Source organism: Onychostruthus taczanowskii, unplaced genomic scaffold (assembly GCF_017590055.1).
Source record: "Onychostruthus taczanowskii isolate IOZ18803 unplaced genomic scaffold, ASM1759005v1 scaffold7, whole genome shotgun sequence".
Taxonomy (NCBI): domain Eukaryota; kingdom Metazoa; phylum Chordata; class Aves; order Passeriformes; family Passeridae; genus Onychostruthus; species Onychostruthus taczanowskii.
Window position 1 is genome coordinate 2,888,977 of NW_024504786.1, and position 14,827 is coordinate 2,903,803.

Sequence of the window (14,827 nt, forward strand, 5' to 3'; positions counted from 1 at the left end):
TCTCTGCAATATGTAATTGACTGTGTTGAACGGTAATACAAATTAAGTCTTCTCTATAATTTGTTCTGTCGTGCTGCAGTGCTCCAAAACAATTTGGTACCTCACTTAAGGATTGGTAAATGGTTTGTAGCAGCTCTCAGTCCAGACAGAGTAAAAACTTCAAATGGTGTGTGTGGAATCCATCAGTATTGGCATACAGGGGTGTCAGAAACATCCCTGAGTTGAGAAATAATTATTTTATGTGCTTGTGGCCAGTTAACAGGATTCTGATCTTGCATTTTATGGTGGTGAATCTCTCCTGACTGCAACAGGAGCCCCATTTCTGCTGTTCAGGAGCAAAAAGTCAGACACTCAGTAAATAGTGCTTAGAATGGATCATTGGAAGATGTAGAAAGGACACATGAGGTGAACTGAGGGCCATGAAAACACAGATGTGTTTATTTCTACATTTGAGTACAGCATGCACCATTGCATTTCACATGTGTGTTCTAACTCAGTGTCCCTCAAACAAGTGAAAAGCTCTCCCTGAACACTCCATCCAGTAAAATACAGAAAAGGATAATTGCAGTCACCTCTAATTAATTTCTATTTCTATTGATACAGTGTGTAATATCATAACCATTGGAAATGTAACAATTTTTGAACAGTGAATGTGGATTCCCAAATAAATTGCAGCATCTCCATCTGCTCTCTTACCTTGTGGGTGATACTCTTCCATGGTAGAACAATCTTCAAATTTAATTCCATGAGGAAGGCATCTGATCACAGTTTAATTTCAGTGCAAAACGCTGCCTGGCAATCAATAAAGCAATGTCAGAGAACTTTGATTTAATAGGAGCCAGAGATAACGTTCCCTGTCATATGCAGAATAGAGAGATGGGAACATTTCATTTCATCCTAACAGATAGCATGTAACTTGCTTTTCAAAAAAACCTAATAAATCAATATCCCTGTATTATCTAAGTAAGATCCCATCATTAATTTTAAACGCTCAACACATCGGGAGAGTCTGAAGTGCACCTTCAGCTGAGCCACATTCTGCCTGCAGTCACTGGCAACACTTAACTCTGCCACGAGCAAGCAATCTTGATATGGGGACATTAAGAGCCATTTACTGTGAAATAAAAATGAAACATGTCCAGTCTTTTGTTTTATATGGAGCCATCCATCTCTTGCAGGCTGCCTCTCCTTCCAGATCCCGCTCCCTGCCCTGCAGCAGCCCCGTCACTCGCCCTGCACACCCTCAGCCTTTTCCCTGCCACACACAGACATCCTCCCTCCTTCTGAATTTTAAAACTTTAACTTCTCTTTTTTAACTCCAAAAATAACTGCTTGTTTAGAGATTGCCTGGATACCATGCTGGTTTTCAAGATGTGCTTTTCTCAAAGCCAGCAGGAATCTGGACCTCCAAAGAATTCTCTGTGAGGCTTTGCCTGCTCTCAGAAATAGCTTTTTCCCTAGATGATACAAGAGCAGGTCAATGTATCAGAAGACAGAAATTGAAACTAATAGATTTTTTTAGAAAAGCTTTCCAAGGAAAAAGTGGGATTATTTTAAGTGGAAATACTTCTGTGTTACTTGGATAATAAAATGCTGTTTAGTGCAAAGTGAGAAAGATTCTGCCACTACAAGAGATGATTCGAAGAGCCTCAGATTAATGTCCTGACTCTGGACAGAGTTGTGCTCACACAGTTAAAATTAAGTCTTTTTATTATTACAATTCACCAAAGTGGGATTTTAAGTAAAATGTGGACTTTTGCATTCAGCATTGATTTACAGTTGAATAATTACATTTACATTCATTTTCTGAGGAAAATAAGTATTTGGAGCTGTGTTACTGCTTCAAGTGAAATCTCTCACACTGGGTGATGCTGATTTCTCTGGAGATAAGGCAGGTCTGGTACTGATTCCTTGAGGTATTGGAGATCTCAGCTGTAGCTCTGCAGATCAGCCTGGCCTGGGAGTCACCCTGTGTGAAGCTCCAGGTTTCTGTAGCCCCTGCTTATTTATGTACCAAGAAATACTGATTCTGTGCCTGGGATGCTGAGTAGGTTGTAGCTAGGTTATGCATTTTTTATTTAATTGTATTTCACTTAAAGATACCTAGAAAAATCATCAGTGAAAGCTTTTAGTCAACTGACAAAAGCAAGTCAAAGCTGATTAGATTTTGAGCAAAAAAGAGGCTTAAAGAGTTCAGATATTAATTGGTTTTCATATCAGAATGTGTTGGGATCCAGATAAAGTGGCGAAGGAGAAATGATACTGCTTTTTAATCAAACATTCTGATGGATATTCTCTACTGTTGTTTGGTTCTTTTTAGCTACTCCAGCATCACCATGCAGTTCATGAAATTTCCTACATTGCAAAGGATATCACAGACCACCGAGCGTTTGGATACGTGTGTGGAAAGGAGGGAAATCATAGATTTGTGGCAATAAAAACAGCCCAGGCAGTAAGTATCAAATCACTGTCATTTTCTGCTGTGTAACTCAACTGAAAAGCCATTTGTGAGGAGCTGTTCAAGAGGCTGGTCTTGGGTTGTTTATGATTGTGCTAAACGGGTCACAAGTGTCTGTGTGGATCTTAAATAGCAAACTAATGGAACCAGCTTGGGCAAAAGGGAGTGTGTTTCATTGCTCCCAATTTTTTATGATGTGTTTTGTTATAATTAGTTATTGTTTACCTTTCCAGCTAAGCTAGACTGAATGAAGATAAATTTGCTTATGTTCCTATGCTCATGGAAACCACATTGTGTGTAGTCTACTGTAATTTCAGTGGGTGAGAAACCACTAATAAATATGCCTTTACATTCATCCATGTGCCTTTTATATTCATAATGCTTTTTATATTCATAACTGTAATTATCATTAATTTTCAAGCATAGTTAGTTCAGCAGGAATTAACCCAGGCCTGAGTGCTGAGATAGAAATTAATTCTATATTGAGTTTCATTGTGGAGGTGCTCTATCAGCAGGATGGGATAAGAGGTGTTTATTTTCCCCTACAGAAATTCTCCACCCTGTTTTTACTTCCTTAGGCTGAACCTGTAATTCTGGACTTGCGAGACCTGTTTCAGCTCATCTACGAACTGAAACAAAGGGAAGAAATGGAAAAAAAGGCACAAAAGGACAAACAGTGTGAGCAGGCGGTATACCAGGTACACCAATAAGCTTAGACTACTGCCACGAAAATTTGGGTTTGGAGTTTCTCCCAAAATTGCTCCAGAGAGGCTCTGAGCATCCTCAGCACTTCTGACAGCAGTGGGTTTGAGCAGTGCTGGCTTCCCAAGGACCAGCGTGAGCCAGCAGCCAGCCTGAGCCCAGCCTAGGATTAAACTGAGCTCAAAGCTGTCCCTGGGGTGTGGTGAACCTGGTTAGCAGCTGAAATGATCCCCTCATTTCCTGCTTAGTGTTTCTTCTAGTTCAGAAGGAAAATTTTAATGAAGGGTCGGTGTTGTAAGCCAGGTTTTAAGTGTTGTAAGCCAGGTTTTAAGTGTTGTGAGCCAGAATTTAAGTGTCTCATGCTTTAGGAGAGATTTAATATACTTCTGAATGTGTGTGTTTGAATCGAGTCAAACAAGGTGCAGATTGTCAAACTCGGATGGAACTTGAATAAAGTTACTTTGTACTATAATGTGACTTTATCTGTATCCTAAAGAAAGAAAACTATAAACTTACCTGCCCATTTTGCTTATTCCTTTGCTGTCCTTTAATTTCTGAATACAGTTCTTTTATCTCTGCTGTTTATGTTCTTTGCTTTTACTGCCTGTCCTCTTACTTTGCTGTAGACAATTTTGGAAGAAGATGTAGAAGATCCTGTATACCAGGTAATTTCTGAAGCTGTATGGCCTTGGAGTTTCAGAAATGACTAGATACATGTTATCTTCAAACACAGCCAAAATCTTGAACAAGATGTTTTGAAATTTACTGAGAGGTCTTGTGAGAAATCTTTAAAATCTCCACAGAAAGGAGCATTTTTAGAAATGAAGCTGTAAGTAATAGCACAATATGTCTGTATAGAATGGAATGTTTCAGTTGAGGTATAGAAATATTAGATGAAATATGTCATAAATGCTGCTTTAAATGTGGCTTGTGTAGCCAGATTTTAAGTTTCAAAATGAGATTTGTCATCATTTTTTAATACAAACTCTTAACTGAAAAGGGAGCTACTCTGAGAATTAGGGAAGGTGGCATCTTGTCCTCATAGTAATAAGTTGACATTTTGTTTTTGTTTTCTGTGGAGCCAGAATTTAATTCAGAGGGTGAATATTTGGGGGAAAAAAACAAACAGTAGCATTGATGTTGTAACACACTCCTTGTTGGTGTTTGAGCTATGATTTTATAATAGATCTGAAATTTAATTCTTGCTCCATCCAAGAAAAATGTCTGGGAGCAAAGATGATTATCAGAAATGTGTCAATATATTCATGTCCAATACCCTGCTGAGTGTGAAGAAGAAAAAGATGTAATTTCATTCTCGTGTTTTTGTGCTGAAACAAAATATGTGATAGTTTACTTTTTTTTCCTGGGGATTTTGTGTTCTTCCACTTAGGCATATCAGTGGGAGTCACGCTGAAAGGATCCAATTCAACCATTAGTGAATATTGAACAGTGCCTAAGGTGCAGCAAGGAAGATGATAAGAGTCAGGATGCCCTAAATTACTGTTTAGCTATTATAATGTCAGGAGTTTTGTTCTGTACTCTTCACAATAAAGAAAGAACCTGAAAATGAAAAAGTGTTGTGCCAGCCTTTTGCCATGTGGCGTGTTCCACGCACACCAGCCTGTTCTCCCAGCTTGGATTTAGCACTTTTATTCATAGATAATAAATATATGTGGAAATAATTGCCATTATGTAAAAGAGGCAAAATCCACGTTGCCTTCAGAAAATTAATACTGGGCCACAGGCAGTCTCCCTGGCGAGGAAGAATTAGGGAGTTGCTCTAATGATCATTAAGAGGAGATTTAGGCCTGTTCATGAAATATGAAACAACCTTTCCTGGTGCTTCCCAACAAACCAGTTGTCCTGCTGCCAGCCTGTGCTTTGAAGTTGTTTCTTTAATGCCTGCCTTTGTTTTGACGTGGAATTCCAAACGGCCTTTTTCCCTTCTGTTTCATCTCTGACTGTCCCTCTCTGGCGCTGCTGCCATAGTACATTGTGTTTGAGGCTGGACACGAGCCCATCCGTGAGCCTGAAACGGAGGAAAACATTTATCAGGTATAAAACCTCTCCCCTCGCTGTTCCCATCGCAACGAGCGCCAGCATTTGGTGAAAGTGCATTTCATACATAGCTCGCTTTTAGTTTTCATCCATCACCAAAACTGTCTTGGCATTTCATTCTGGTGACATTATCTGCCCAGTCACAATGTGATTTTTCTGTTGTTTGTCATATCAGCTTCTGCGAATTGATATTAACTTTGTCAACTCACAAACTTTTGAGTACACCATATGAGGTGATAAAAGGAGATTCTTTTTTTTTTTCCTGTTAATTTTTTTGAAATTTTTTACACCTATTCTGAGAAACATGCTGAAGATGTTTTGTTGGCAGGCCATCCAAGCAGTTCCTAGAAATTTCAGTGGTGCTGCTCTTGTTTCTGTCTAACCAAGGAAATAACTGAGCAAAACCTCAGAGCTCTCAAGGGATATCCCCCCAGACCAGGGAAACTATTTTCAGAGTGCATATGTTATGTTAAAGCCCAAGCTCACATTCTTCACACTGACAAAAAACTGCGTTGAAAGCAATATAAAATAATCTTTTGTCGTTCAATTTATCCTCAAGGGATCGGTACGAGGTTTATTAAAATATAATGTAATTCATTTTGTATCACATACTAGAGGCAAATCTGAGGATAGACAGAGATCCTTGTGCACTGTATGAAAATTGTGATTCGAGGAAATTGTTCAGTGTGCAGGGGAAGGAGTTTCAGGCAGTGATTAAGCATTTCATCCAGCTGGACTAGAGGTTGATCTGCTTATGAGAAAAGATTGTAAGGTAGGCAGGAGCAGGGATAGAACAAAAAGGAAGAGCATTAAGTAATGAGAAAGTGTGGGAAGATAATAGAAAAAATGAGATGCTAGTGTAGCTGTAAGCTAAAATAAAAAGCTGATTGGGAAAGAGAAATACAAGTTAAATGTTAGAAAATGACATCTTATAGATGCCATCAGAGGGTCATTAATATGAGATTCGTTTACTTTCTCCCTTCTGCTCCCCTGGCACCACGCACACTCAAAAATGCAGCTTTTTGTATCTCCACACCAAGACATGCAAAGCTCTCACTCAAGGTGAGAGTCTGCCTAAGGCTGAACATTTTCAGTGTTGAAAGTTTGACTATTCTCAGCAAATGTTAAAAAATTGCTAGGCTAGTTGTCAGGTTTGTGCTAGAAACAAAAATCCCATGAGGACTAGATTTGAGGGGAAAAAAAAAGATGATTGTTGTTCATCAAAGTGTGGAGCTTTTAGTGACACTTCAAAGAATTAGAAGGTGGAAGGAGGCAAAATGGGGCTGTTGCTCCCAGTGTTTGTAGATCTTCCAGCAATCATTTGTGGGTAGGGAAGAAGTTGGAACTCAAAACTGTGTTTTGAGGAATAGCCCAGAGAACTTCAGGACTCCTTGGGCAGTTTCTTTTCCATAAAATAGAAATAGAAGGTGAAAAGCTGGAAGTGAGGCCTTGTCTCATCTCAAGGTACTGCTGTTACTGTCCTCTAAGTCACCAGAGAATTGCTCAAGGCTTCATTTGACAGCATCTGGATGTGATGAAGTGTTTCCTCCCACAGTGCTCACAGAAAACACCTGTGATTAATGTCCCATACTCTGGATCTTCACAGTTTAGCATTGTCCTCTGTGTTTACTACAGGCACTACACTACCTGAGCACAGCAAATGCTGAATTGGGGAGTTAGGAGTAATTTTTTGGTCTCGCTGTAGTGGATGGATGCTGAGGTGTCCCAGCTGCAGACTGGCCTGTAGCCATGAGCTTCCCAGCTCCCACAGGCTTCCTGAGCTCTTGGCTTCCACAAATATGGGTCTCCACACCTCAGATTGTACACTCAGATCCTGACAGAACTGTTTCTCTTACAAGATCTTGGTAATCTCAGAATCATCAGGCTACTGGTAAAAACAAAATTGAGAAAGATCCTCTTTTATATTTTTTTTTTGTGCTTTTGGTTGATTGGTTGGTTTTTCGTTGTTTTTTTTTTCTTTTAAATTTGATGCATATTTGTGGCAGCTTCTATTATTTACTGTGAAGCTTTCCCCACAGCAGACATTGCCAAACATATATCTGCTCAATAACCTCACACAGCATTGCTTCAGCCTCACCAAACCTTTCTGCTGGTGCTGCTCTGGCTTTTCATTTCCTGGCATGCAACAAATTCACTTCTTCCTTGGTGGAAGAGATTCCCAGCCTGTGGGGAATTGCAGATGAAAGATACGTGCAGAAAGTGACAATTTCTATTTCTTTTTAGCATAATAGAGGTCACAACTTTCTTTTTAAGCATTCTTTCTCTGTCTGTCACCTTTCTTTGATACATTACCTCAAAGAGCGTCTGTGTCTGCTCTTCTAATATTATCTATGTAAGTTGCTGTAATTTGTTAGGCAAGGACTCAATCACTGAGCACATACCAGCCCTCAGATTGCTTAATAGCAGCTCCTCTGCTGCCTGACGTTCTGGAGAGGTGGAGATGGGATTTTGGGAGGTGTTTTGGTGTTTGTGTGGCAGCTCTGGTCTCTGTGGAGAGGCGAGTTCTGCTCCGTGAGGAGCTGACAGTCCGAGATTGGGGGTTTAGGACTGTGGTGCTTTTATTGCTGCAAGATGCAAAGACATCCAGATGGTTCACAGCCTGTCACAGAGACAGAGCTGACAGCAGAAATAGAGCTGGTACCTCTTACTGGTGCTGCTAATCAAAGGGAAAACAGCAATTCATTGCAGCCCCCAGAGTAAGCAGAGATGCAAACAAATGCGGTGAGCAGCAAGAAAAGACAGCAGGTCAGGCAGCACTGAGTTGGGAGGGAGAAATGGCTTTCAGGAAAGTTTCTCTGTCTTCATGTGAGATGCAAGGAGCTCTCCTCTGAGTATAAATTGGAGTAGAAAAAGAGGGGTTGATAGTGCAGGGGAATGCTCAGTCCACAGTCAGCTCTGGATGTAGGTGCAAATTGGGATGTCTTCACAGAAAGGTTGGAAAGAGGAAGAGGAGAATGGCTGAAAGGGGAAGATTTTGGAGAAAACAGAAAAAAAATCATAAAAAATGCACACTAATGAAAGCTTAGAAACAGTTTATCTTTCCTTATCTCCCCCTCCTTTTGTGAAGATCCATCTTTCCAGTGACTTCCTTAAATCAACCATTCCTGGTTCCTGCTCTCACACTGTCACCTCCAGCTCTCTCTCTTTCCAGATCCTTACTGCCATGGCACTGAATTTTTACCAGTTTCACATACCTAATGTGATACTGGCTTTAGTGGAAGTGGCCAGAGAAAATCAAAGATAGGAATAGAAGAGATCTTCCACAAAGTTCATTAAGTTTCTTTGAGAGTTCTTGACAAACTCTTCAATATGCACCAAGTTAAAAACACAGAGCTTCTTGTGAAGGCTGTACAACAGTACAGAGATGTTTTTATACAGAATATCATACAGAATAATAAATGACAGCATATCTCAATGAATAAGTAACATTTCTTCAGCTTCTCCTAGCTGAGTTTAATATCAGAACCTTAAGATACTTATTGTCTTAGAAAACAAAAAGGTCATAATTTTATCATATTTGCAATATCATCTCATTGACCTATGAGGTTTCATTGTTGTCTGAAATGTAACTTTTGTACTCCCAATGCCTTGCTTGGTGGAAAAGCACCACTGATGAGAACAGGTTACTGTTCTTTTTGCTTTTGTCATTTTCAATGGACACTCAGTGCTTCCAGGGAGGAAAGGAAATATAATCACAAATTATAAATATGCAAACAAGTGGTCCTTGGGTGAGCACAGCCCAGTACTACAAAGCAGCTGAGTCTGCATGAGCCAGGTTATAAATCCCCTGGGTATAAATCATGACTGGTGGCTCAATAAAGGTTCACACAAAGTTTTAAGTGCACTGTCCCCTGTCCATCTCTTCTTTGACAGGCTTCAAGAGGCCTTAATTCCTTAGGAAAATTGCAGCATTATAACCAAATATTTCATAGAGCAGCCACAAGGCCCCATTACTGCAGTATTAGGACTCTTTTTAGATGGTTAAATTAATTGTGAGGAAGAAATCTGACACAAGGTAAAAACATCTCTTACCCTCACCTTGGTTGCTCTGCTCTGTGTCTCTGGGGAGATGATGAACTCACCTGACCATAACCTCCATTGCACATCTCTAACCCCCAAGTTAAAGAAAAAATAACCATTTAAGTAAAAAAGACCTTCAAGTACACCTGGACTTCATGCAACCAGAATTATCTGAGAATGGAGATCTCCTTTCTGAACACTCCCGGGCTGTAGAAAATTCGGATAGGTGTTCTATTTCTTCAGTATTTTCTCCATTAATGGCCCTACTCGGATAAGAAGGAAACCATCCTCGATTTCATTAATACTAAAAATCAGTATTAAATAAACTACTCATTTAGGTACACACTGTGCATAAATAGCAGGTGCTCTTTGTAGTTTTTCATCCAAGCTGCTTTTGTAGTCACCACATTTTTCCTTTGCTGTTGCAGGTTCCTACCAGCCAAAAGAAAGAAGGTGTTTATGATGTGCCAAAAAGTCAACCTGTAAGTGTAAGTATCTCCCCTATTTATATACAGTAAAGGAAGTGTTGTTTTTGGCTTCTGTGGCTTTCGTTATTTTCTGTAATGTTTGATACATTCCTTGTGGTGTGACTTTTGTCAGTGATGCGTTATGGGTTGGTGGGGACTGTGATGTCACTTATATCCATCTCATTCATTGCTTGAGTCTCCTTTCTGTCTTTTCTCACTCATTTTTAGGCAAGTCACCATTTGTAAATCTGTTATTTGTGGTTAGAAGTTGACAGCAAGCCTTCTGCCTTTAATGCTTGAGATGCTGCCTGGTTTAAAAGGGTTCCTCTGGTACCCAAATGTGTATTATTTCTGTAGTGCTCTAAGTATACAAGAAACAAAGCTTAATTCAGCTCAATTTTTTCTATCCTGTGCTTTGTGTGGGCAGGAAAATATTAAAAAATAAGGGTAATATGCTGTTGTAGCCAAAAAACACCATTCCCATTCTGTGTATTGGCATTTTGAAAAGGTGAAGCATTTATTCCCAAAATATGTAAAAAATGGTAACAAGAGTTTGAGAGAAGTGACAGATGCCTTAGAACAAGGTGTGTGTTTGCTGAAGGGTAGGTTATGCTGTTAAGTAGAAATTTGTGCTATAAATGCCTCAAGAAATTGTTGGATTGCTTTGGTTACACAAAAAATTAGTATTTCTGAGGATCTGTGTGAGAGTGGAGAAAAGACAAGGAAAAGAATTTCAGAATTGTAGTGGGAGAAGCATGGGGAAGATGCCTGTGTTCAAGAGAAGGAGACTTTTTTACACCTGGATATGGTGGTTTGCACAGCGACCAAGATGTGGAATGAAAAAAGAAAAATGCTGTGAAGGAGCTGGATGGGGACCTGGACTGTGACTTCTGGGCTTTGCACAACCAAACAAACAAACCCTGCCAGAAACATTTCACCATGAGCTGGTAGGAGCAGGGAGGCATCTTCATGTTGCCTGCAAAAATCTGGTGGAATAACTCACACTGCATCACTGATTGAGGCATTTGTGTGCATGGAGTAGCAGTTGATTTTCCACTTACTTTTCATGCAGTTTTTCATATAGTTCAGTGGTACCATTTTTCTGCTGTGCTTTTCCTGTGACTCTTTTATTATCCCTTCAGTGATGCTTCAATTTCATCCAGGGTACAGTGTGTAATTTAGGTTTTTGCTGTGTGGCTGGTTGTGCAGTGCTTGCAATCATGTCTGCAGACACTCTGGTACTACCCTGTCCTGTAAATAGCAGATGTAAGATACAGGACTCGTGGAACCTACTCTGTAATCATCAAATACATTTAATCTGCCATCTCCATGAAGCTAGTGGCACCTTTTTTTTTTTTTTTCCTGCTAGTTCTTGGTTAAATTTAAAGGGATTAAAGCTTTTTCTCTAATCAACTTCTGTACATTAATTAATGAAGAAAAGGAGAAGAGGAAGAAAGAGGTAGCTGAGATCCTGTTTCACCTTTTTATATTAGTATGTATTAAAAGAAAAAAAAAAAGAGCAATAGCTCTTAAAATTAGCAATTTAATATTCCACTGCCCATCTGATTTATTGCTCACCCATCTACAAGTGAGACTCTCTGTCATTGAGACACTTGCCATAATTTTGTTTTCAATTTATAGCTGTCATTATTATATAAACCTCTAAAATTCAATCTGAGGGCAAATAATCATGCTCATGTACCTGGTTTAAACATGTAAGGACACTTCCTTTATTAGGAGATCTTGATTTCAGTAATTTCATAATGGATGAATGAAGTGAGGAACTTTTTTGTGGCTCCTGATAGGTTTCAGGCACCATGAATTCTCTCTGCTGACAATACATTCAGCTCTTAACAACAATGCAGCAAGTTTTGGTTGAATTCAGGCTGAATTGCCCACAGCCCCTGCACAGAGATGAAGTTTCCATCTTGGGATTGTTTTCCTCTGGTGTGTTCCCAGGCAGTTTCAGTCTCTGAACAGAAAAGTGAGGGATATTGAATTGGTCATCCAGGTGTCCTCCAGCCTTGTTTCTCTGTAGCCAGTGGAGAGAATTGGCCATTTCTGAGGTTGGATTAGCCTTGGAACAACCTTGATTGGGAGAATTCTCTGCCTATGGCAGGGGGTTGGAATGAAATGATCTTTAAGACCTCTTCCAACCCAAACCATTCAGGGATTCTCTGATTCTGTGGAATTCCTCCTGTCTGCACAACGTGTCCCTCTCAGATGGAAATAAATGTACAACTGCACATGGTTCTTTTGTGGCTGCAGATGAATTTTAAATGACCTGCAGCTATGATGGCTTCTAAACGTTAGGCTTAGGTAGGGTGAGATCCACCACAGTGTAGAGACTTGAGGGCAGAATCCCCATTTCATAGGCTGCTTTGAACATGGGCAGTGTGATTCACACTGATTTTCAGTAAGATACAGCTTCCTAAGGCACCAGAACCATTTGGGCAAATATTTCTCCACGGATACGGGATCCCACTGAGGCAGAAGGTGTAAAGCATCTCCCTGGTGATGCCAGGGAGGAGCAGGAGAGTTCAAAATTGTGTATTCATGTACTTAATGATGCTGTGCCATTGTGTGAGGCCGTTTGTCAGCAGGTGTCAAAGTGCTTTATAGCCTGGCTCCTCATGATCTCTGATATCAAATAATGTAAATACGGAGCAAATGAGGCGGAAAGGAATGAGCCTCATCCCGGGACTGGAACGGACCCACTGAACTCAATTATCAGCAGTGGCTGCTTGCCAAGTCACTGCTCTGACATTGGGATGGAAAGATTGCTTACTCAATGGAATTCTTGTGTTTCCCCACCTCTCTGCTGCATCCCTTCCCAGCAAATACTGCTCTCCCATGGTTTTCCTCTGCTGGGTGTGCAGCTGAGCTCCAGACACACACTTCCCCTGGAATTCAGTTCCCACCCAGTACCTCTCCCTTCCTCTGTATTAACTCACATTTCTTGAATTCATTCTTATTTTCTCTCTGCTCTGTCCTTGGAACAATTCTCCCATTCCCCATTCACTGAGAGTAGACATCAAGACAAAGAAAGCAGGCTTACCCTAAATTCTTCTGTTAAGTGGTGCATGCTCCACTTAGAAATTCTAGTTCTGTGTGTGAAATTAACTGTTCTAAAAAAAGGAAAATGTTTAATGATCTCTTTTTGTCATAATTTCCCTTCGTCTCCCCATTAAACATCCACATCAAGTTCTACCTGTCACGGTGTTTTTAGAAATAAGAGTCAGGCTGTAAAATACCCTTCACAGAACCTGTCAGTCATGTCACAATAAAACCTTCTCTCCTCCTCAAAATGTCTAAACTATCTGCTTAACAATTTCATGGAGGCTTTCAAACAACTCATCTCGCTGCTGTGTAAAGATCCAAGGTATCAGAGGTGGAGCCTCACAGTGCAGGCAGGCATTTGGCTGGTGCCAGCTGTGTGGGGAATATCAAACCAGGCTGGAACAGAAGGAGAAATTCCACTGTCTTAGGACGTGGTGTGGGAGGAGTGGATGAAGCTGGACCTGAGCACACTCAGGTTTAGAAGCCACAAGACCTGCCCGGTGGTTCTGGTGTGTTTGGGAAAGCTCAGCTTTGATTCTGGCTGGGATTGCAGTGCCATTCCCACATCTGGCTTCTCCCAGATGTGGCTTTGCAGAAACAAAGAAAACTTGGACACTGGTGATGCTGACTTCAGCCTCCACAGTCAGGCTTCCAGGACCAAATTCTCAGAGATGAGGAGAAAGGGAGTGCACAATCCTGGTCTCTGGCCTGCTGTACTGGGAGAGCTGTCACATGGAAGTCTGGGTTCTCATCATCTCTTGTGTCTCCCACCTGCAGCTGAAGGAAGCCACCCCTTGTCCCCAGGCTGTGATGCTGACATTCAAGGCCTTATCTTTCCCTGTCCCGACCACATGGCTGGGACCTTGGCACCAGCACCCTCTGTGCCTGGGAATTTCATTATCTTGGGAATGTGTAGCCTGGGAGCAGTGTGGGCCTGGCTCCAAGCTGGAGTCACCGGTGGTCTCTTGATTTGTTAGAGTCTGTCAGAGAAAAGTGGTAATTGAAGCATTTTAAATACCATTTCCTATAAGAGTAAATACCCCAAGTACACAGGGAATTCAGAATTAAGTTCCCTGCAAATGAAGAGAAAATAAACAGATGAGTAAGCGTCTGTTTTGATCATATGAAGAGTTCCTTAATTTAAGGGAAGCTATTGAGCAACAGTAGAGCAATTCAATTCCCTCAACATGCCTCAGTAATCTGGGATGTCAATTATATCCAACAGTCCCAATTCTTCAGCTGTACAGGATTGGCTAACAGGATGTTTAACCAGCACATCCAGGGCTTCCCAGTCACCAAACAAAGGAAACTGGACAGTTGGGAATGCAGTGAAGCTCAGGGCTGCCCTGTAATTCACCCAGGACTTGGGTTTATGGCTTCAGGAGAATTCCCTGAAGGAGAATGGTCATGAAGACTAACTCAGTTACCCTCCTGTCAAACTGAAAAGAGGAACTTTAAACAGGAGAATTCCCATGTCTGTGGGATTCTGAGCACTGGATTTTTACCCTGTGCAGTATCAGATGCCCAAAATGCCTGGATTTTGGATAAAAATCCATCAGTGCTTTTACGGCAGCTCACATTGCTGACGTGACCTGCACTGGTTGGGAATTGCCTCCATCAGTGGAAGTGTTCAAGGCCAGGCTGGATGGGGCTCTGAGCAGCCTGATCTGGTGGGAGGTGTCTCTGCTCATGGCAGGGGGTGGAACTGGATGAGCTTTAAGGTCCCTTCCACCCCAAACCATTCTGGATTCCACAATGAAATGTTCACAGCAGCCTTAAAATGAAAGGGTTGTGCTCAGCTGTACCTCTGTAAATCTGAGATGGTGACAGCAGTCTGTAACTGGGAAAGTTCATGGCATTTGAGGATCTCCAGGATCTGCAGGAAGCTGGAGGTTGCAAAGATATTGACAATTTTTTCCTGACACACATTCTTCTGTGTGTTCTTTTTAATTTGGGAAGTAATTGAGCAATTTTTTGTTGAGTTCCCATGCCTCTCCATTAATTCAGCAGTAGTTCTACAGGAAGACAATGTCTGTGGGAT

General features: G+C 41.0%; 1 protein-coding gene across 4 annotated transcripts in view; it reads left to right on the forward strand.

The window, feature by feature from the left end:
• Positions 1-14,827, forward strand: part of DAB1 (DAB adaptor protein 1) — a 98,489-nt gene that overhangs the window by 64,363 nt on the left and 19,299 nt on the right. For 2 of the 4 annotated variants that reach the window (XM_041421641.1, XM_041421642.1), the window contains exons 4-8: positions 2,321-2,452; positions 3,037-3,156; positions 3,787-3,825; positions 5,150-5,215; positions 9,688-9,747. In XM_041421641.1, the coding sequence (XP_041277575.1) occupies positions 2,321-2,452; positions 3,037-3,156; positions 3,787-3,825; positions 5,150-5,215; positions 9,688-9,747 (417 nt within the window). The remainder of the gene's footprint in view (positions 1-2,320; positions 2,453-3,036; positions 3,157-3,786; positions 3,826-5,149; positions 5,216-9,687; positions 9,748-14,827) is intronic. The other 2 variants (XM_041421643.1, XM_041421644.1) reach the window with 2 other exon arrangements.